The 24,369-nt window shown below is 35.8% G+C and overlaps 1 protein-coding gene across 5 annotated transcripts in view; it reads left to right on the top strand.

Annotated features, from left to right (window-relative positions):
* The window catches only part of EML5 (EMAP like 5), a 185,567-nt gene that overhangs the window by 28,174 nt on the left and 133,024 nt on the right, over nucleotides 1-24,369 (top strand). For 4 of the 5 annotated variants that reach the window (XM_042944025.1, XM_042944024.1, XM_042944023.1 and 1 more), the window contains exons 3-7: nucleotides 6,059-6,157; nucleotides 8,957-9,025; nucleotides 11,995-12,180; nucleotides 13,636-13,771; nucleotides 15,048-15,249. In XM_042944025.1, the coding sequence (XP_042799959.1) occupies nucleotides 6,059-6,157; nucleotides 8,957-9,025; nucleotides 11,995-12,180; nucleotides 13,636-13,771; nucleotides 15,048-15,249 (692 nt within the window). Of the gene's footprint in view, nucleotides 1-1,977; nucleotides 2,102-6,058; nucleotides 6,158-8,956; nucleotides 9,026-11,994; nucleotides 12,181-13,635; nucleotides 13,772-15,047; nucleotides 15,250-24,369 lie in introns of all 5 variants that reach the window. The other variant, XM_042944027.1, reaches the window with a different exon arrangement.

Below are 24,369 nucleotides of genomic sequence, written 5' to 3'. Positions count from 1 at the left end.
GCAAAAACATTTCTCATGTTGAACACAATCTAAGCTGTAGTTAGAGCTCTGGTGATTTACAGAATGAACTAAGAATAAAGCATTAGTTTTTAACTTAATTTTGTCAATTATATGATGGTACAAAATAAAAGGCTTTAGTGTACCTTAGCCTTTTGGCACATGATTATCAAGAGAGTAATTTTTGCAAAAATATTAGGGGAGTTCACTGGTTTTTCCAAGTGCCTTTTAGCAGTCTCTTGCTAACTTGACATATCTCAAGTGCCTATTGTATTATTCTTGAGTTTTTTTCTATTTCTCTGCCAGATCCTAATTTCTAATGATTTTATGTAGGATTTTACCAGTATTTATTCCATCAAGTCCTGCCTCTCTTGCAAAATTTGTGATTTTACTTTGTGACATCATGATCATTAGTTCTTGTGTAATGAACACTGAGACCACAAGGACTCACATACTAACATGTTTTAAGTATAATTGTTTGTTATTTGAATATGGTTTACAATTGCAGGAACTCATGGGATGCGTCTAGCTGTGTCTATTAGGATAGTTTTCTTATTTGAGCATTGAGTGCACTAGAATCTTTTAATAAATCCAGTTCAGTTAAGGGACACAACTAAGGTTTTGTTGGGATCAAGGAGAAATTCGAGAAGCTGGTTTTCTTTTTCCCTTTCTGACTTTTACTTCTTAATTAAAGGTGCCTTTCCTTCTGTCTGCTTCTTAAATGTCAGTGTTCTTTAGGAATCTGTGGCCTTCTTTTCTTTTTACTTATTCTCTCTAGGTGATCATCTAGAGCCATGATTTTAATGTCCATGTCAGTTAACAGTGAAGCCCCAGTTTCTCTCCTCAACTCCAGATACCGCCCCCCATCCCTGCCAAATGTCATACAAATATACTATGTACGATACCTTTAAAACTGAATCTCTCTTTATTCCAACTCTCTTAGAAGACAAAGTTGACCCTTTCTCTGGCTTTGGCCTGCTTCTCCAGCCTTGTCTCTGGCCACTTTCCAGTTGGCACTCCTCCCCTCAGCTACCCTGAATTAGACTTTTTCCTGAAGGCACCATGATCTCTCTAATCTTGCTGTCCTTTGGTCTGAAAGGCACTTTCTCTTACTTTTCTACCCAACTCTTACATGGTTAAAGCGTTACTTTTACTGGAAAACTTTATCTTCTTCCTCACCTACCCAGGCTGGGTAAATGTGAGAAAACATGATACAGTAAAAAATGATAGAAAGCTAGGAGAGGAAGCAGTATTGGCTTGGTTATTTCTCTCTTATCCTCTCTGCTGTTGCTTAACCTGTGCTGAGGGAGGTTGATTTTGGCCATGTTAAGTTTATCAGGGCTACAGAGGAAGTGCTTCCAGATCTCCTTTTTTTTCACCGTCTGTACAGAGCTGAATGCTTCGAGGCTCTATGGAGATACATGGAGTTTTAAAGCTTTTGGCCCATCGTGGTTTGCTGTGTGTGTAGGATGAGCCAAGTCAGAAGAAGCATCAATAGAATGGGCAGTCCCCCTCTGACTATTCCTCACTTTATATTTGTTTTGTGAAATTTTAATCTCTACACAGTAGGTAGATTTCTTTTAGCTAGATATTTACTGATACCCTGTAATTCCCAAGACTCTCAGGAAAAGTAAGTCCTCTCCTCTTGTTCCCTTGGTCTTTCTGCCAGGGTGGTTTGATGGAGAGCCACAACAAACTATATACTGTATCTTTTCATGGGAGCCATTCATTCTGCCCATTTGAGGGTTTAAATAGTAATTCTACTTTGCAGAATTTGTTTCTGAGTATTAGATGGCATTTCTCATTCAGACAGGTAGAGGGCATAGGTTCTTAAAGCTAGTTATGGTTGTGGTAAATTAACAATGATGATGATAACAAACATTTATGTAACATTAACCACATATTAACTTTTTTGTGTATGTATATATGTTAATTCTCATAGTAACCCTATGAAACACTTTTATTATTCCCACTTAATAGGTGAGGAAACTGCGGTTCAGAGAGGCTACATAACTGCTGAAAGTAATCTAATTAATTAATGAGAGATGGAGCTGATGTTCAAACCTAGGTAGTCTGATACCAGAATCTATGCTTTAAATCAGAGGTTAGTAAACTGGTGCACTTTGTGTAACAACTCAGTAAATATTTAAGCCTTGTAGACCATACATACGGTCTCTGTTGCCACTCCTCAGCCCTGCGTTGTCGTAGGAAAGCAGTCATGGGCAGCTTGTAAAAGAATCGGTATGGCTGCACTCCAGTAAAATTTTATTTACAAAAACAGGATTCAGGCAGGATTTGGCCTGAGGGTTGTAGTTTGCTGACCCCTGCTTCTAACCCAGGCCAAAAAATCTGTGTCGTGGGCTGATCCTTGTGATTTCTTCTTTATCCCTTTCAGTTACTTACAAGTGTATTGTTAATTTGCACACATTTGGAGGATTTTCTGCACAACTTTCTGTTACTCTAATTTCTGTTTTTGTCAGAGAACATACTCTGTATTTTAGGGTTTTTTTTATTTGGTTAGGCTTATTTTGTGATTCAGAATTTTGTGATCTTCATGAAGTTTCATGTGCACTTGGAAAGGATGTGAAAAAAATATATTCTGCTGTTTCTTTCTCTCCTTCTGTTTACTGTGCTGTCGTCATTCATTTTACTTATGTGTATTTTGCAAATCCCATAATAACTATTGTTATTTTTGCCTTAAGCAGTTTAAAAAGAAAATTAAAAATAAAAGTCTTATTTACATATTTACCATTTGGACGCTTAATTCACAGGTGTATCATTTCTGTCTGGCTGAAGTAATTTCCATTATCATATCTTCTAGTGCAGGTCTCACCTTCTGTTTACTTGAAAAAGCCTATTTTGACCCAATTTTCCAAAGGTAATTTTGCTAGGTATACTGTTCTATGTTGCCTTTTTCCTCCTTAGGATTTTTGAAGAGGTTACTCATTGTCATCTGACTTGTATAGCTTTAGATGAGAAATCTAGAATAACTTTTTAATCTTTGTTCCTCCATACTAAAATTGTCTTTTTTTCTGACTGCTTTTAAGATTTTTCTCTTTAGCACTGGTTTTAGCAATTTGATTACCATTTGTGTTGATGTATGTTTTCTCTGTGTGTGTTTATTGAACTTCTTAGATTTGCTGGGTTTATGAGTTTCATCACATTTAGAAAATTTTAGCCATCATTTCTCTGATTTTATATTTTCTTTGCCTCCATCTTCTCCTTTTGGAACTACAGTTACCTGTATACTAGACCACTTGATGTTTTTCTAAAGTTAGCTGAGGCACCATCATTTTTTTTCCTTTTTTTTTTTTTCTGTGCTTTATTTTGAATCATTTCTCTTGCTGTATCTGTAAGTTCATCTATCTTTTCTTAATTCTCTAAATTGCTGTTAATCCTATGGTGTGAATTTTTATTTCACATAATTCAACATTTATTTTTACAAATTATGTATGTTCTTTCAAATCTTCCATTTCTCTTTTTATTCTTTGTATGTTTTAAAATAATTCTTGGGGCACCTGGGTGGCTCAGTCGATTAAGCATCCGACTTCGGCTCATAGTTCAAGCCCCACATCGGGCTCTGTGCTGACAGCTTGGAGCCTGGAGCTTGCTTTGGATTCTGTGTCTCCCTCTCTCTCTGCCCCTCCCCCACTTGCATTCTGTGTGTATGGGTGTGTGTGTGTGTGTGTCTCTCTGTCAAAAATAAATAAACATTACAAAATTTTTAAAAATAATAATTCTTGAGCATCCTGAACATTTTCATTTTAATAGCGAATGTCTCCTAATTTTTATCATTTCTGTGATTCTTGGGTCTGCTTCTATTAACTGATTTTTCTCCTGGTTATTCATCACATTTTCTTCTTTGTTCACATGTCCAATAATTTTTTTTATTGGATGCTGGACACTGTATATGTTACATTCTGCATTCTGGATTTTGTTGTATTCCTTTAAAGTATTTTGCACATTAAAAAAAATAAAGTATTTTGTATATTGTTCTGGCACGTAGTTAAATTCCTTGTGAATAAGTTTAATCCTTGTGAAAGCTTGCTTTCAAGCTTTTTGGGGGGCAGGGCTAGAGTAGCTTTTCCTCTAGGACTACTGGTTTAACTTTGCCACTAAGGTGCAACTCTTCTGGGATCCCTACTGAATACCTAGTGAACTCAAAGAGTTATCTCCATTCTGGCTATTGGGAACTTGAGTGATCCTAACCCTTTATGATCTCTGGGAATTTTTTGGCTGTAGCTCCCCAGTAATTGCTTTTTGTCCACAATTTGTTCTTTGCATGGCCTCACGGATTTCACCCTGGGCATGAAAAGATTGGTGTTCTCAAGGGGACCCATAAACAAATTTTCTGGAGCTCTTTCTCTGCTCTGCAAATCCTAGCCATGACGTCTGAACTCTAGGCTCGCTCTGTCTTCTCAAATCAGCAAGTCTGCTGGGCCCTGTTTGGATTCTACCTTTCTGTGCTATAATATGGAAATTGCCTCCTAGATGAAGGCTAGGGCAAGTACAGGTCTCACCTTGTTTGTTTCTCCCCCTTTGAGAGTTCACAGTGCTTCACTTCCTGTTTTGAATGTCTGAAAATGTTCGTTTTTGCATACTTGTGTGGTTTCTGGTTGTTTATGGCAGGGGGGCAGGTTCAGACCCTGATACTTCTCCATGGCTGGAATTCCATCTCTCACGTTTCTTAACCTCTCTCACACTTTCCATCTTGCTAGCTCCTCTTTTTAACTCTGTATCTTCATCTCCCTCTACTTGCCTTTGTAACTCTTCCACTGAGTTTTAAATTTTATTTATTTTATTTTTCATTTCTAGAAATTCCATTCGCTTCTTCAGATATGCTTGGATACTTTTTATAGTCTCCTATTCCTTCTTCATATGAAGATATTTTGAAGCCTTAATTTTATATCTCTGTTCACCTGATAATTCCAATATCTGATGTTTTATGGGACTGATTTTGCTATTTGTCTTGATTTGCTGATTCTTACTTGTTGTTTCTTATTTCCCATGGTTATGGGGGTTAGAGGTGTTTATTGAATTGCTACCTGTAGGAATTCTTTGAGGGATGGATTGAAGTGTCAGTTCTCCAGATAGGATTTATATTCACCTGTGTTTGCTACATTGTTGAAGATGCCTGAAGACTGCAACCCTTAGGGCCACTCTGAATAAAATTTTCCGCTTGAGGGGTTTATGATTAATGTGGAGTTAGGCCCTACAACCAGTTGAAAGCTGCTTATATCTATCCATTTGCTGGGAGGTTTTTCTTCCCCTTCATGCATGCCACCTCTTTTTTAAAAAGGGCTGGGGTGCCTGGGTAGCTCAGTCGGCTAAGCGCCCATCTCTTGATTTTGTCTCAGGTCATGATCTCACAGTTCCTGAATTTGAGTCCTGTGTCAGGCTCTATGCTGATAGCATGGAGCCTGCTTGGGATATTCATTCATTCATTCATTCTCTCTCAAAATAAATAAATAAATAAACTTTAAAAACAGGGGAGGGATACTTTCTTGTTTTCCCTTTCTCTGAGCAGTTCACTGCTTTAGATATCTGAAATTCAAATCTATACCTTGGGCTGGCCCTAAACCTTATCTCCCTCCCATTCTTGTTCAGTCTACAGAACAAACATCAGGCTTACTAAGAGTTAGCTGGTGCCTTTAGAGTAAAGTGGATGTGGGAGCTTTCTTACCTTCCAGGATTCCTATGTGAAATCACTTTGTTTTTGTTCCAGATTTCTTAATTCCTTGACAGCTCAGCAGTGCATTTAAAAAGATGTTTTTACATTTTATCTAGCATTTTTAGTTTTTGGCAGGAGAGATGTTTTAGGGTATTTTGTCAGTGCTACTGTTAGGATGGAAGTCTCTCTTCTGTTTCTTAATGTAAAGAACTACGCATATGTGAATATTAACAAGATGAAATACATCCAGCCCTTCTCTATTAGGTCTATAAAACATAAATGTGTAAGTTTTGATGTTTTGATGCCCATGAGTAGAATTTGTTTATAATTTGCTTCCTTTTTGATTTGTTTGCTTTTTATTCCCTCATGGACTTCTTGGATATAATTCAGCGCTTGGTTTCAGTTGGACTTGATTCAAAGAATGCAGTTTGTGTTTGGGATTGGAAAAGGGGAAAAATGTTATCTATGGCCCCTGGCCACACAGACAGAGTAAGTATTCTCCTTTGGGGTTTCTACTGGGTACTGGATGGGGGAAAAGCCAGAGGAGAGCCAGAGGATTTTGTGTTTCTGTACTTTGTTATTGCCAGATAGTTCATATGTACCTAATAATTTAAAGTACAACTGTAAATACTCAGAAAATTTTAGAACGTATATGTATTGTAGTACTCAAAAATATGACTCAGTATGCATAGTGTTAGCGCTAAACTTTTAACCATTGTTTGCTTCAGGATAAATGATGAATGGTTCATGCCTATGGTCTATTTAGTATGGTTTATCACTAATTTGTTATGTATATTCACAAAGTGAAAAATGATATGTATGTGTGAATTTGAAATTATGTATTCATATTAAAAATTTTAGAGACCTAACATTTTTTACTTTGGAAACTTGTTAAAAATATATTCCTTGTTCTAAGCTATATAAAGTTAATCATAAAAAATACTTTGTAGTCAACTTTTTAATTAAATTTACTTTTATAAACATACATCAAAAACGTTATAAGCCTTGTAAAATGTCTCGTGTGTGTGTGTGTGTGTGTGTGTGTGTGTGTGTGTGTGTGTGTAGTAAAATTATGACCTGAAGCAGCACAGGAGATACAGTGTTTGATTCTATTGGGGGTGGGGGGGGTAGGGGTGGAATCTATGAATGAATCTATAAAAGTAGCATAGAAAATTTTGTGTGTATTTGCATTTTGGAAAATAAACTTGTCTTTTAGCAGATTCTCAAAAGGGCCTGTTACACACTCACAAACACAATTTAGATAATTATTATTATTTTTTTTTAATTTTTTTTTTTTTAACGTTTATTTATTTTTGAGACAGACAGAGCATGAACGGGGGAGGGTCAGAGAGAGAGGGAGACACAGAATCTGAAACAGGCTCCAGGCTCTGAGCTGTGAGCACAGAGCCTGACGCGGGCTCGAACTCACGGACCGCGAGATCATGACCTGAGCCGAAGTCGGCTGCTTAACCGACTGAGCCACCCAGGCGCCCCAGATAATTATTAAAGTGTAACAGATCAGATTTGTATATTTTAATTAGGTAATTGCATATTCTGACTTAAATCAAAGCATTACACACTTTGGATTTAGTAAGTAGATTATTATGAAGATGGTACTGTTGGAATTTTTAAAATATTTTTGTAGTTAGTATTTAAAGTTGCATCAATATGGTTTTCATATAATCTGTGTATGGTGACTTGTTAAACATTAATTTATAAGATGTAATCGTTATTATTACTGAAGAATATAATTTTATACATTTTTAAAGGTAATAAGCATCTTAGGTGATTATGCAGGCAGGTGTTAAAAGAAACATGGTGAAGAGTAACAGAATTGTTTTTTTCTGCTATGAAATTATTTTTCAAGAGCTTTTCTTTTGTTATTAAAGTATATGTTTCTGTTGCATATTTTCAGCTGGGTTTTTTGTCGTTTGCTATTATAACAAAAATGGTTGGTTAGAATTTAGAATTTTGGCAATCTTAGACAAGAACAAAGCCTGAGATCTCCAAATTTTAAGTATAAGGTAATTTTGTTTGACCCATAAACAATAAAGAAAGCTAAAAAATAAAAACAATTTTCACTGTGAAATAAATATTTGGATTCTTTATGTAAGTAGTTTTGTATGGTAGAAAACTATAAAAACATTCCCTATTTCAATTGCTTAAAAAAGTTCTCGGGGCACCTGGGTGGCTGAGTTGGTTAAGCATCTGGTTCTTGATTTCAGCTCAGGTCGTGACCTCACAGTCAGTGAGATTGAGCCCTGCATTGGGCTTTGCACTGACAGTGTGGAGCCTGCTTGAGATTCTCTCTCCTTTCTCTCTGCCCTGCCCTCTCTCTCTCTTTCTCTCAAAATAAATAAACATTAAAAAAAGTTCTCTGTTTCTAGCTGTGTTAAGTGTACATTCCATTCATTATGTTTTCTGTGCAGAAATTATGTAGGTACTTGCCTCATGCCCTAGTTCTGTTGAACATTCTTGTGACTTACAGACGAAATTTTTTATTTTTTTTAATGTTTACTTATTTTTTTAGAGAAAGTGAGAGAGAGAGAGAGAGAGAGAGAGAGGGAGGGAGAATCCCAAGTAGGTTCTTTGCTGTCAGCCCAGAGCCTGACACAGGGCTCCATCTCAGAAACCATGAGACCATGAGCATAGCTGAAATCTAGAGTCAGAAACCTAACCAACTGAGCCGCTCACATGCCCCTGGACCAGATTTTTTAAAAAATTAAAAAGAGGCATTAATTTTCACTTCACTAGTTGTTTCATAAAGTTCATAGAAGCTAAGAAATAATTTTTTATTAATATTTTATTTTTATTTCAAATTTTTAAATTCTACTTAATATATATGGTAAAACTGGTTTCAGGAGTAGAATTTAGCGATTCATCACTTACATATAACATCCAGTGCTCCTCACAGCACCCATTACCCTTTTGGCCCATCCCTCACCCATTTCCCCTCTAGCAACCCTAAGTTTGTTCTACATAGTAAAGAGTCTTCTATGATTTGCTTCCCTCTCTTTTTTCCCCCCTTTCCCCTATGTTCATGTTTTGTTTCTTAAATTCCACATATGAGTGAAACCATATGGCATGTCTTTATCTAAGAAATAATTTTTGTTCATATCATTTACATATTTATTTCTCATGAGATTGTGAAGTGTGGGATTCTGATTATTATTCATTGAGGAATATTGTTTTATGATAGGTAGGGTGTTGGGGCATTTGGTCTTTTGGATGGATTCTTAAGTGATTTTGAAAATAAATATTTTAACCATGAATCTGATTTGTTTACAGATATTTGATATCTCTTGGGACTTGTACCAGCCAAATAAACTTGTCAGCTGTGGTGTAAAACATATCAAGGTACTAGAAAGGTCTTGTTTTATAATAGTCATGTATACTTACTCTCTGCCACTAAGTACTCACCACACTATTTACAATTTAGGGGAGTCTTAGGATTTTGACAGTACTTATTTTTAAAATGTCAACATTTTTAACGTTCTGATGTTCAACCTAACAGGCATTTACTGTGTCATTACTGTGTGTGAGGCACTGTAAGGAGTATAGGTATGAGTAGGGAATGAATAAAACACTTTCCATAAAGAAATTTATAGTCTAGTGAAGTAGGTTTTACTACATCTGTCTTGTTTTCTCATGTTTCACCTACAGAATAAAATGTGAGCATAGGAAGCCAAGCAAAGGAAGAGATTTCCTGCACAGAGATAAGTTGGTGTGACGGAAGCAGCATGGACAGAGTTGGCTTTGCCACTTACCAGCTTAGGTGTTTGACCCGGGATGAGTCATGTAGCCTCACTGAGCTTTTTTCACATCTTAAAAATATGGCTGCTGTTATGTTATATAATCTATATAATCCTTGTAGATTGGATTAAGTAAGGCAGTGTTTATTCAAGTGCTTGTCAGTTCCTAGCACATAGCACCTGGTCATCTTTCTGACAGTATTATCTTTTCCTCTCTCTATATTTACTCTTTGATTTGACCTCACCCTTTGGTAGCCACTGTTTATTATGCTTATGAAAGCTCTGAATTTTGTTTTATAATTATAGTTCAGGTTTTGAAGCCCATATAGTCAGTGGTGATATTCATTCTTATGTTTACAATTACTTTTAAATCCCTGGTGCACATTGGAAATACTTGCTTCTTCTCCTCTCTGATAGAACAGTTCCTTACAACAGTTAATTCCTAGTAAGTAAGGTTCTGTGTTTACATCCTTTCTTTCGGTATGCTTACTCCGTCTGCATTTTCTCCAAAGCATCTTTAGCTGCCACTGCAATTCTGGTTTTGATATTCTGGTACTGATTTGATAATGAGTAGTATTAAATCTTTATTTCTTTAACAGATACTCAGCAAAAGTCTTTATGCTAGATTTAAGGTAGAAATCTAGCATAGATTTGTACCTTACTGCAAGAGTAGTACAAATACTGCAAAGGTAGAAATTTTTGTCTTTTTCATCTGTGATGAACAAGATGGTGTTTGTTATTCTTGATATAAAATGCTTAATAAAATATTGGCAAATTAATAAACATATTACTGTTTTGTATTATAAATAAAACTGAAAGTTCCATTTTCAGGTATTAAACACATGATTCTTCTGAATTAAACTATATTTTTACTGAGTGACATTTCTTTTCTTGTAGTTGAGTCAATGGAAAGTAGGGTAGATGTCTTTACAGGCAGTACACGTGAGGAAACGAAGTCCCAAAGATGATCTAGAACTTCACTGGCCAGTACAGTAGCAACTAGCTACATGTAGCTATTTAAGTTAATTAAAGTTAAATAAAGTTTAATCACTTCTTCTGTCACCCCAGTCATCACATTTCAAATGCTTAAGACCCACATGTATCCAGCGGTTACTCTATTGGACAGTGTGTGTGTATATGTATATATATATATATATATATAGAGAGAGAGAGAGAGAGAGAGAGAGAGAGAGAATATTTTCATCATCGCAGAAAGTTCTATTAGCTAGCATTGATCTGGATTATAGAACATGAGTGCTTTACTCTGAGCATCAAAAATTTTAGATACCTGGGTTTGACTCTCTGGAGATTCTGTCTCAGTTTATCTCTGTGGGGGCCCAGCATACTATGTTTTATCATTTCTCTCAGGTGAGGTCTAATGTGCAGCCAGATTTGAGAATCACTCCTAGATGAAAATAAATAGTAGGTTGAAATAGGGATTTGCTGATAGGAAGAGAACCAGCTATCCTTGTGCAAAGGGATCATGGGGCTTTTAGAATGAAAAATCATAAAAATTCATTGATTAAAGCATTCATTATTGAATGGATAAGCATCATAATTTTTTGAGGCTTCAGGGTTTTTAATTTTTTTTTTTAACGTTTATTTATTTTTGAGACAGAGAGAGACAGAGCATGAACGGGGGAGGGTCAGAGAGAGGGAGACACAGAATCCGAAACAGGCTCCAGGCTCTGAGCTGTTAGCACAGAGCCTGACGCGGGGCTCGAACCCATGGACCGCGAGATCATGACCTGAGCTGAAGTCGGCCGCTCAACCGACTGAGCCACCCAGGTGCACCGAGGCTTCAGGTTTTAAACTAAGATCTTTAGGTCTTAAAATAAGATCTCAACAGATGAGGGGAGATGTTTAAGTATGTAACAATCAATGTTATTTTAAGTGGTAACTTACTATAAAGTTGAATTTATTCTCTGGGCCAAATTTCTTTATGCAAAACTATCCATTTTTGTTTATTTCTTTCTACACACTATTAAAATTTACCTGAATTCACATAAAAGAATAAAAACCTTGGTCATGAAGATTTATGTTTGACTTCCCATTTTCTCCTAAGAATGAACTAATTATTCCAAATGTGTATCTTTTAAGCTTTACAAGTAAAAGAATTGCTCAGCTTTGAAAATATCAGTGAGAACACCATTTTCCCCCCATCTTTACTAACTTCATCAAAGATTGGACGTTAGGTTGGTCCTCTTTCCTACGAGTGTCTGATGTCTTATCTTCATTTTCATTGCTAACCCATAGCCAAGTCTTTCAATGTCTGAGTTTCATGTAAATTTTTTTCAGAAACCGAAGGGGGGAAGCATAGCCTATTTTTAAAATAATCTAGTTCACCCCCCTTATTCTTACAGATAAGGATTGAAACCAGTGGCTTATCAGCTCTAATATAGCTATTGACAACACTAGGATGAGGATGTGAACATTTGAAAGCTAATGTTTCATAAGGGAATTTCTTAGGTAATTTTTAGTCTGCTAATCTAATATAGCTTCAAAGTACTAGACATATTTTACTTTATTTTATAAGCATTCTTTGGTAATTTGATTATACTGTGTACCTTTTAGTTCTGGAATTTATGTGGAAATGCTCTGACCCCAAAACGAGGGGTCTTTGGTAAAACTGGTGACCTTCAGACAATTTTGTGCCTGGCCTGTGCAAGGGATGAATTAACATATTCTGGTGCACTTAATGGGGATATATATGTTTGGAAAGGAATCAATCTTATAAGGACAATACAAGGAGCCCATACTGTAAGTATATTTAAATATTTTAAACACTTTTCGATAACTGCTTACCTTCTTGTCGTACAGCAAAAGATTATGTAATGTAGCAGACTTTCTAGTCAATTCAGTTACTTGAAAAATGTTGTTCTAACTGAATTAGCCTGTTTGTTTTCAAGATTTCAGTGAAGAAGTGTTATGCAATTAGACATGTAGATATTTATTAAATTAGTATAATTACCACCTTGTTCAAGCCATTGCTCTGGTATTTGTATCTTCCTCAGAGTATTATTGATAAATAGCGTATTAAATTCAACAGTAAAAGTATTCTAGATTAACTACAACAGAATAAAGCTAGAACTCTTGTGGGTAATATTCTAGAAAAAATACACCTTTTTAATTTTAATATTATTTCATTAAGTGAGTGAGTGGCAACGGAATTTAATTTTTGTAATTCCTGAGATTTTCATATAGAAAAGTTATCAAACTGGGAAAAAATCTATTGTTAAAACTTTTTAGTGTTTTTTGGATTAGGGATTTTTAGCAGTTGGGTCCCTCACATAATGAAGGGACCTAGAGAGCACAGAGCTGCCCCATGGTGAGCAGTAAGATCTCAAGTAGAAAAGTTATTAAATGTATTTATATGAACCATGATAAATATATAATATGTTACATATTAAATACATTAAAGAACTACTTAGAACAGGACTTGCTTTAAGCAAAAGACCAGAAATATCAGATTCTTTTCCACAAAGGTTGTGGCAATTTACATTTTCATCATCAGTCTATAAAAATACCAGTTTGCTCTTCATATTCCTCAGTGCAGGATTTAACCACCGTTGTAAATTTTTGCTTGTTTTCTGGGTGACAAGTAGTAACTTCTTGTTTTGATTTTGTTTCCTAAATATATGTAATTTCATATATTTGTTGACTGCTTGAAATTCCTTTTCTATTAATTGGTTTTTCTTACTCTTTGCTCTTTTTTGTTATTTTTGTCCTTGGATTTTCTTTATTCATTTGTATGTTAGGGTATTAACCTTTCAGTGGTCATACACATTGCAGATATTTCCCCAATCTGTTTGCCTTTGCTTATGATATCTTTTGTCATATGAAAAATTTGTTTTCCTTTATGGCTTATGGGTAAACTGCCTTGCATAAAAGGTCTCTCATAGCTCAAAGTTCTATAAATGTTCTTTTGACTCTTTTCTAACATTTATTTCTCACATTTAGAATGTAATGTCTACAATTCATTTTTATACGTGGTATAAGGTTTAACTTTATATATGTCTCTATATGTCCATGTCATTGGTCATATATTGTACATAGATACATGTATACATAGATTTATTTCTAGATTTTCATTTGTGTTTTCTGTTGTATTTGTTGATTGCTGTCATACCAAAATCTTTTAAAGTGGGTTTCTGCCTACATTACAGATTTTCTTAAAGAGTACATATTGTTAAATTATTTTATTTTCTCCACTAGGCAGGAATTTTTAGTATGAATGCTTGTGAAGAAGGCTTTGCTACTGGTGGCAGAGATGGCTGTATTCGCCTTTGGGATTTAACTTTTAAACCGATTACTGTGATTGATCTCAGGGAAACAGACCAGGGATACAAAGGTAATAACAAATGTGTCACTACTAGACAAATTCTAAATGTACCAAGGATTGTCTGTTTCTTTTAGTAAATATAAATGTAGGTTTTATAAATATAAATGATATTTAAATTTGCCCGTTCCTACTGTATAGATTTAATTGATCTCCTTTTATTGAAGAGGAGAGTTTGCCTGAAGACAGTCTTGGTTTACTATTATGACAAGGATTCTTGCATATGTCTAACGCTTATTAAAATGGGATTTACAGAGAGATGGGATAAGGGCTTACTTAGGTAACCTTGGATTTTGAAAATATTTATCTGTTAGAATGCTAAATATAACTATTTAGCAAACTGTTGAAAATAAAACGTGTTGAGGGTTGAGGAAAGTTTTGTTCAATTGGGAGATTTTTTCTTCTTTAGGGACTTAAAAAATTGATGTATTAAAACAGTCTTTCACAATAAAAATAAAAGTTTTATTCACTAGCGCGGTACTTATGATTGGAAGTTGCAGAAGTCTATGGTTAAGCCTTATTTCAGTCAACTTACTAGGTGGGTGACCTTGGGCTACATATTTAATCTCCCCCATAAGTGAGAATAAGACTGTCTCCTAGGATTAAATGAGCTAATTTAATATATATAAAATGTTTAGAATACTGTCTGGCACATAATAATCATCTAGTAAATGTTAACTGTTATACTATTTTCATTCGTTTTGTTGAGCATTATTGTACCTTAAAGTTTGCAAAATAATTTGACACTTTGTCCTATTTGACCTTTACAAGAACATTGTAAAGTTCACAGTATCTTTATGTTGGCCACATGATACAGATGAGAAAATAGAGAAACACTAGCTTTCGTAAGGTTATAAAAGGGATTGTGGAATATAGAGAAAAAGTAAAAGTCTCTCTTTTTAATGCTTTGGTGAACAGATGGAAGAAATGAAATATAGACACATGAAAAGTCAGATTATTATACAGAGAAAAATAGTACAATTACTTTTGTCATTCCTGCTTAATTAATTTTGAGATGGCTGAAGAAGTGGTCAGACTATGGAGTTGTCTATGAGGAAGAAGAACGTATGTCTTGAAGGATGGATAGAAATTAGGCATATAGGAAGAGAGAACTATCATTACAGATAGCAAACAAAATGGATAATTGAAGACAATGTGTAGATCAAAGACTTGGAGATTTCTTTTGTCTTACATCTAAGGGATAAAAGGTACAAAAATTAAATTGATTTAGCAGATCGGCATTATGTTATTACAGCACTGATCTTAAATACAATTTACTTTTGACTAGGTTTGTCTGTGAGGAGTGTTTGTTGGCGTGGTGACCACATTCTAGTTGGAACACAGGACAGTGAAATTTTCGAAATCGTGGTGCATGAAAGGAATAAACCTTTCCTAATTATGCAAGGGCATTGTGAAGGTGAACTTTGGGCACTTGCTGTTCATCCTACAAAACCTTTGGCTGTGACTGGAAGTGATGATCGTTCAGTCAGGTAAGCAGATCATAGCGTAATTGCATAGGCTGGAATTTTTCCTTAGAAAAACATAAAAACTTCATAAAAATACTTTGATTTAAATATTAACAGCTTACAGTATACAACTGAACATAATTAATTGGTATTTAATAGAATAAACAACTTACAAGATTTCTTTTCTCTTGATAACATAAGTTGAAGATTGTTCCATATCAACATGTTCACAGATATTTTTAATAGTCATATAATATCCCACTGCATGGATATACTGTAATTTATTCAACTAAACTATTTTTTTTAGTTAAAGTATAGTTGACATATAGTGTTAGTTTCAGGTGTATAACATAATGATTCAACAATTATATACTTTACAAAATGCTGACCGCAATGAGTATCATTATCATCTGTCATCACCAAAGTTATTACAATATTGACTGTACTCCTTATGCTGTTCTTTTCATCTTGTGACTTATTTTATAACTGAAAGTTTGTACCTCTTAATCTCCTTCCCCTGCTTTTCCCATTTCTCCATCCTCCGCCACTCTGACAACCACGTTTGTTCTCTATATTTATGAATCTGGTTTTTTTTTGTTTGTTTTTTAGATTACATATATAAGAGAAATCATATGGTATTTGCTTTTCCTGACTTAATTTGACTTAGCTTAATATCCTCTAGGTCCATTCATGTTGTTGGAAATGGCAAGATTTCATTCTTTTTTTATGGCCAATTCCATTTTGTATATATACCCTACCTTGTTTATCCATTAATCTATTTTTTTTCTTTCCAAGATTTTATTTAAATTCCAGTTAGTTAATGTGTAGTACTGGTTTCAGGAGTAGAATTTAGTGATTCATCACTGACATATAACACCACTGCTCATCACAACAATTGTCCTCCTTTATCCATCAACCATTTAGCTCATTGCCCTAGGGACCTCCCACCCCCCACCAGCCAACCCTCAGTTTGTACTCTATAGTTAAGAGTCTCTTAGGGTTTGTCTCCCTCTCTTCCCCCCTTCCACCTCCCCTATGTTCATCTGTTTTGCTTCTTAAATTCCACATATGAGTGAAATCATATGGTATTTGTCTTTCTCTAACTGACTTATTTCACTTAGCATAATACACTTTAGTTCTATCCATGTCATTGCAAATGGCAAGATTTTATTCTTTTTGATGGGCTGAATAATATTCCAGAGAGTGTGTGTGTGTTTATGTGTGTGCGTGTGTACACATTTCCTCTTCTTTAGCCATTCATCAATGGACATTTGGGCTCTTTCTATAATTTGGCCATTGTTGATAGTGCTGCTATAAACATTGGGGTGCATGTACCTCTTCGAATCAGTATGTTTGTATCCCTTGGGTAAATTCCTAGTAGTTCAATTGCTGGATTGTAGGGTAGTTCTATCTTTAACTTTCTGAGGAACCTCCAGAGCACTGTTGTCCACGGTGTCTGCACCAGTTTGCATTCCCACAAACAGTGTAAGGTTCCCCTTTCTCTGCATCCTTGCCAACATCTATTGTTTTCTGAGTTGTTAATTTTAGCCATTCTGACTGGTGTGAGGTAGTATTGATTTGTGGTTTGATTTGTATTTCCCTGATGATGAGTGATGTTGAACATTTTTTCATGTGTCTGTTAGTCATTTGAATGCCTTCTTTGGAGAACTGTCTCTTCATGTCTTTTGCCCATTTCTTCACTGGATTTTTTTTTTTTTTTTTTTTTTTTTTTTTTTTTTTTTTTTGAGTGTTGAGTTTGGTAAGTTCTTTATAGATCTGGGATACTAGCCCTTTATCCAATATGTCATTTGGAAATATCTTTTTCCCTGTTGTAGGTTGCCTTTTAGTTTTACTGATTGTTTCCTTTGCATTTCAGAAACTTCTTATCTTGAAGAAGTCCCAACAGTTCATTTTTGCTTTTGTTTCCCTTGCCTATGGAGATGTGTCTAGTAAGAAGTACCTATGGCCAAAGTCAAAGAAGTTGGTGCCTGTGTTCTCCTCTAGGATTTTGATGGTTTCCTTTCACACATTTAGGTCTTTCACCATTTTGAGTTTGTTTTTGTGAATGGTATAAAAAAGGGGTTCTGTTTCATTCTTATGCATGTTGCTGTCTAGTTTTCCCAATACCATTTGGAAAAAGACTGACTTTTTTCCATTGGATATTCTTTATTGCCTCATCAAAGATTTGTTGACCATATACTTGTGGGTCTATTTCTGTGTTCTCTATTCTGTTCCCTTGATCTATGTGTCTATTTTTGTGCCAGTACCATACTGTCTTTATGATTACAGCTTTGTAATACAGCTTGAAGTCTGGAATAGTGATGCCTCCCACTTTTCTTTTTCAGTATTGATGTAGCTATTCAAGGTTTCTGGTTCCGTACAAATTTTAGAATTATTTGTTCTAGCTTTGTGAAGAACGCTGGTGTTATGTTGATAGGGATTGCATTGAATGCATAGATTGCTTTGGGTAGTATAGACATTTTAACAATATTTGTTCTTCCAATCCATAGCATGAAATGTTTTTCCTTTTCTTTGTGTCTTCTTCAATTTCTTTCATAAGTGTTTCATAAGTGTAGTTTTCAGGCTAAAGATCTACCTGTTTGGTTAGGAATATTCTTAGGTATCTTATAGTTTTTGGTACAGTTGTAAATGGGATAGAGGGATGCCTCAGTGGCTCAGTTGGTTAAGTGTCTGACTTCATCTCGGGTCTGGTCTTACAGTTTGTGAGTTCAAGCCCCACATTGGACTTCACGTTGATGGTGTGGAGTCTGCATGGGATTCTCTCTCCCATTCTCTGTCCTTTCCCCACTCGCATGCCCTTTTTCAAATAACTAATCTTTAAAAAAGTGAATGGGATCGATTCCTTGATTTCTGTTTCTGCTGCTTCGTTACTGGTGTATACAAATGCAGCAGTTTCTATACGTTGATTTTATATCCTGCGACTCTGCTGAATTCATGTGCCAGTTCTAGCAGTTTTTTGATGGAGTCTTTTGCATTTTCCATGTAGAGTATCATGGCATCTGTGAAGAGTAGAAGTTTGACTTTTTCTTTGCCAATTTTATACATTAGTATGTTGATGAGTACTTAAGATTGTTTCCATATCTTGGCTGTTATAAATAATGCAGCAATGAACATGGGAATATATGTATATTTTTGAATTATTGGTTTTGGTTTTTTGAGTCAGTACCCAGAAGTGCAGTTACTGGCTTATATGGTATTAATATTAATTTTGGGGGGAACTATCCATATTGCTTCCTTATTGGCTGTACCAATTTACCCTCCCACCAGTAAGACACAAGAGTTCCTTTTGTCCACATCCTCACTAAGGCTTGTCATATCTTGTTAGACACTAGCCATCTGACAAGGGTGAGGTGATTATGTTATTGTGGTTTTGATTTGCATTTCCCTGATGATGAGTGATGCTGACCATCTTTCCATATGTCTGTTGGCCATCTGCAAGTCTTCTCTGGGAAAATGTCTATTTAGGTCTTCTGTCCAGCTTTAAATTGGATTTCTTTTGGTGTTGAGTTATATGAATTCTTTATATTTTTAAAAACCCCTTATTGGATATATCTTTTATAAATATTTCCTCCCATTCAGTAGGTTGCCTTTTTGTTTTGTTGATGGCTTCACTGTGCAAAAGCTTTTTTGATGTAGTTCCAATTGTTTATTTTTTGTTTTTATTTTTGCTTCCCTTGCCTGAGGAGACAGATCCAGAAAAATATTGCTAAGGCTGATGTCCAAGGCCAAATTTACTTCCTGTGTTTTCTTTTCAGAGTTTTATGGTTTCAGGTTTTATATTTGGCCTTTAATACATTTTGAGCTAATTTTTGTATACGGTAGAAAAAGTGGTCCAGTTCTCAATAAGTTCATCCAGTCTTCACTCAAGTCTGGTGAGCATCCTTATGAGCATTAGTTTGAACTCTTTATCAGGTAGATTGCTTTCTTCCATTTTGTTTAGTTCTTTTTCTGAGGTTTTGTCTTAACTCTTTCATTTTGGGACATATTCATCCTTGTCTCCTCATTTTGTCTGACCTGAGTTTATTTGTGTGTATTAGGTAGTTGAGCTACGTTTCCTGATTTTTCCTGATCTACATAGTGACCTTATGTAGAAGCTGTCCTTCAGGGCCCAGTAGTGCAGTCCCTCCCAGTCACCAGAACCAGACCCAGAAGTGTCCCCTGTGTGAGCCATGTGTACCCTGTTATTGTGATTGGGCCACAGTTGATCTGGGAATGCTGTTTGGGTGGGGCCGCCTCCCCTTCTCTGATGCAAGAGTCATTTTGGAGGGGTGCTTGTCTGGCCTAGGCTCCCCACCAGGTGTGGCAGGGTGGTTGTCACTTTGGGGAGACATCAGCCCTGGCTGAGGCTGCTCACCAGGAATGGTGGAGTAGGAGTCACTTCATCGGGGCACCTACAGGAGCAGGTAAGTTGGGTGAGGTGAGTCCACAGGGGAACCCTGATGCAGGGCAAGGGGTGCTAGCAAGATAGATACAGAGTATCAGGCTGAAGGAGAGCAAGAAGATGGTACTCGCTAGCACTTCTATTCCCAGAGAAAGCTTCTATAGATTCCCGCCCCTCCAGCATGCACCCTAAAATTAGTCAGTAAATCTCTTTCAGGTATAAATAAACCCCGGTGCTTTTCAAACTGCTACTTCTGTGCTGGGTCTCTGACCAAGTGATGAAGTGTGCTGGTCCCTTGCAGAGCAAAGTCTTAATTCCCTGTAGCCATCTGACTCTCCTGGAGTAAAGTCTTGCTGATTTTCAAAGCTGCTGGAATTAAGCCCCACTTACTTTCAAAGCCAGATGTTATAGGAACTCATCTTTCTACCACACATACCAAGGGCCTGGGGTACTTGATGTGGGGCTTGATCCCCTTGGTCCTCAGGGTGGATCTCTGTACCTGGAATATCCCTCCTGCTTGTAGTTTGTTGTGCTGGGGGTGTGGTACCCGACTATGTCTCTGCTCCCCCTACCATTCCCGTTTTGACTGCTACTTTATGTCTTTAGCTATAGTCAATCTGTCCTGTTAATCTTCAGGTTATCTTCAGAGTGAATTGTATTATATGTAGCTGTTGCCTCCATGTATACATGTGAGGAGGTAAGCTTAGGATCCTTCTATTCTACCATCTTCCTAGTCCATTATTGATGAGAATTTAGGTTCTTCCAGTTTTGTGCTATTAAATACAGTGCTTGCAATGAATGTCCTTTTACGTATGCTATTTTGTACATGTGTAAACATGCATATCTCTGTGGAACTTCTTAGTGTTCAAATGATGTATGCATTTTAAATTTTGATAGATAATGTCTTATATAGAGGCAGTAACCATTTATATATACCTGTGTATACAATAAACAGAAGAGATAATGTATTAAAATACAGTGAGTGTGCAAGTTAGCCAAATCCAGAATGTGGGGAGCTCTGGAAGGCAAATACTTAGTTTCTTCAATAACTTAAGAATAAAAAAGGGGGAGGGAGGAAGGAAGCTACAGTAAAAGGTTTAAAGGACATATCAACAACTGTAGTATATGGACCTTCCTTGGAGCCTAACTCTAAGGACCCAAAGGAATGCTGTGTGAAAATGTATGTATATAACCGTATATATGCCATATAACGTATGGCAGTGCCTGTTTTCCCATACCCATGGCAGCACTAATTATCCCAAAAGGTATGAAATGATCTTTTGTTATGTTGTGAAAACACTCATTTCTCTCATATTGAGAGGTGTTGAGTATGTTTACTTATGTTTAGAGGACATTTGTATTTCCTTTTCTCTGACCTGTCTGTTCAAGTTCTTTGCCTATTTTCTATTAGCTCATTGGTTTTTCTCTAATTACTTTAAAATATCTCACATCTGTCTATATTTTGAAGAAATTAGCAGGTGGTCTATGATAGTGGTTCTCAAAGTGTGGTTCTTGGACTAGCAGCATCAATATTCCTTATAAGAAATGCAAATTCTCATGTCTTAACCAGGACCTGATATCAGAAATTTGTGGTTTAACTTGGGGTGCCTGGTTGTCGATATGTCCTTTAAATCTTTTTCTGTAGCTTCCTTCCTCCCTCCCCCTTTTTATTCTTAAGTTATTTGTTGAAGAAACTAAGTATTCACCTTCCAGAGCTCCCCACATTCTGGATTTGGCCAACTTGCACACTCACTGTATTTTAATACATTCTCTCTTCCCTTTATTGTATAAACTGATAAGTAGGTCTAGAGATTTGACGAGATGCAGTTACAAATTTTAACCAAGAATATTTCCTAGATGGTAACGTGTATCCCTGTTTGGTGGTATCTAATGTGTATTCTCTTTTTTAAATCATTTTAGCAGCCATTGATGGTTATTATCTACTTCACTATTTCTCAACCTTTTTTGAATTGTTTTCCTAATGAGAATTTTTAGATATTTTTTCCCCAGATTATACCCCCTTCATGTGAAATTTTAACACCACAAAAAAGTACATCTCTATTTTTGTATTTTGGCCCATTAGAGAGCCACAAACCATTATACTATTTAAAATTTTCATTCCTAAGGACTAATTTTTAGCCCCCTTGGGAACCTTCTTACACTCTTGGTGGTAATGCAAACTGGTGCAGCCACTGTAGAAAACAGTATGGCATTTCCTCAAAAAGTTAAAAATAGAACTACCCTATGACCCAGCAATTGTACTACTAGGTATTTATCCAGAGGATACAAAAATACTGATTTGAAGGGACACATGCACTCCAATGTCTATAGCAGCACTATCAACAATAGGCAAATTATGGAAAGAGCCAAAATGTTCATCTGATAAACGGATAGAGAAGATATGGTATATACACAAACGTGCGTGCGCGCACACCAATATTATTCAGCTATCAAAAGGAATGAAATCTTGCCATTTGCAATGATGTGGGTGGAGCTAGAGTGCATTATGTGAAGCAAAACAAGTCAGAGGAAGACAAATACCATATGATTTCACTCATGTGGAATTTAAGAAAAAAAACAGATGAACGTAGAGGAAGGAGGAAAAAAGGGAAAAAAGAGAGGGAGGCAAACCATAAGAGACTCTTAACTATAGAGAACAAACTGAGGGTTGCTGGAGGGGAGGTGGGCAGAGGATGCCAGTGCTTAGTGGGCACTAAGGGCACTTGTGAAGAGCACTCGGTGTTACATGTAAGTGAAGAATTACTAAATTCGACCCCTGAAACCAGTATTACACTATATATTAACTAACTAGAATTTAAAAGCTTGAAACAAATAAAAAATAATCATTTTTAGTCCCTTTGGGGCAGTATTGCACCTGTCAAAAATCCACGACCTAGATCTTTTATTAAGAGTTTCATATATGGTATTTTAACTTCATCACTCGTAGTCATTAGTTAGGTATCCTATCTCTATAAAAAGAATTTCTCCTCATCAACTATTTGGTTATCTTGGGTATAATTTGTACAAGAAAACAGGAAAGTGCTTAATTCTTTCTCATTTACTAGTTTAAAACATTGTTGGTTCCCTGGAATCCTTTGTGTAATCTATTCACATTTCTTATCATTTTTTGTAGGATTGTAGATTATTTCCTCCTTTATAGTTAGCAGTTTTTTATATGTTATAGATATTAACTGTTTCTGATGTAAGTTGAAAATAATTTTCACCAATTTGTTACTTGCTTTTTACTTTGCTTAGGTTTTTTGCCACACAAATGTTTTTTTTTTGTTATTTTGTTTTATGAACTGAACAATATTTTCTTTTATGATTTCTGAGTTTTCTACCATCGAGAAATCTGCAAAGTTAAAAAAGTTTTCAGTATATGCTTCTGTGTTTTAATGGCTTTATTTTGTATGTTTAACTCCTAACCTGTGTAAAATTTACTTCAGTATAAGAAATAAAGTGGAATATGCAACCTAATCTTTCTAGATAACAGTGTTAATCCATCCTGTTTTTTACTGTCATTGCGCTACTCAGTTCTCTGTGGATGGGAAATGCCATAGCTCTGTGTCCACCTGGAAATTTAGTGTGGGATTACACTTACCCATGTGCTTTGTTAGGAACTATCTTATAATTCATTTTAGGAGAACTGCTATTACCAGTTGCATAGCTGTTGGAAAAAAGGCAGCTTGTCCTTTAGAAGTAATTGCTCAGTCTTCGGTTTCTGTTTTGTTGGGGAAGTTATTGGGAAGGATCTCTTGCATTGAAAACAACTAAAAATGTTGGTTAAAATGTAAAATCTTCAAGGAATAGTCAAGATATTAAAGAACTATTATCCAAATTGTGAAAGAAAATGGGAATTTAGGAGCACAAGCAGGCCAATGCCACTTTGCCTTGAGGGCATTTGTCTTCCTTTGACTGACTTGACCTTTGTAGCTTTCTCCTAGGGCATGGGGGCAGATGTCGGAGACCCAGGGCCCGTTCAAAAAGAATGAAATCTTGCCATTTGCAATGACGTGGATGGAACTAGAATGTTTTATGCTAAGTGAAATAAGTTAGAGAAAGACAGATCCCATATGATTTCACTCATATACGGAATTTAAGAAACAAAACATTATGAACATGGGGGAAGGGAAGGCAAAATAAGATAAAAACAGGAGGCAAACCATAAGAGGTTCGTAAATACAGAGAATAAACTGAGGGTTCCTGGAGAGGTGGTGGGTAGGGGGATGGGCTAAATGGGTGATGGGCATTAAGGAGGGCACTTGTTGGCATGAACGCTGGGTGTTATATATAAGGGATGAATCACTAGGTTCTACTCCTGAAACCAATACTACACTGTATGTTAACTAACTTGAGTTTAAATAAATACATTTAAACAAAGAAAAAGAAAAAAAATCTCAAGGCACACCCATGGAGTGTAGGCCAGCATACGCTGCTAAAACACCTCTGAAAAAAATATCCCCTGTAATTTGTGTGGGAATAGAGATCTTGTTTCAAGTTTTGATAGCACAGGAAGAGTAGTATAAAGCTGCTTGATGATGTTATTCAAACAACATTGGTTATTGTCAAAATAACTTTACCATGGTATAAGTTTTACATATAATTGCTGCTTTTACATTGTAACTTTAGATTGAATTCATTAAGAAACAGCATCAAATCTTCAGTGAAAGCCAATTTCCAAAGCTGTTAAGTTTTTATAATAGTAATTGAGGGCATTTCTGGTTCTGAAAAATTTCGTTCTA

The sequence above is a fragment of the Panthera leo genome, chromosome B3 (assembly GCF_018350215.1).
Source record: "Panthera leo isolate Ple1 chromosome B3, P.leo_Ple1_pat1.1, whole genome shotgun sequence".
NCBI classification, from domain to species: Eukaryota; Metazoa; Chordata; class Mammalia; order Carnivora; family Felidae; genus Panthera; species Panthera leo.
This window is presented reverse-complemented; position numbering and strand designations above follow the sequence as displayed.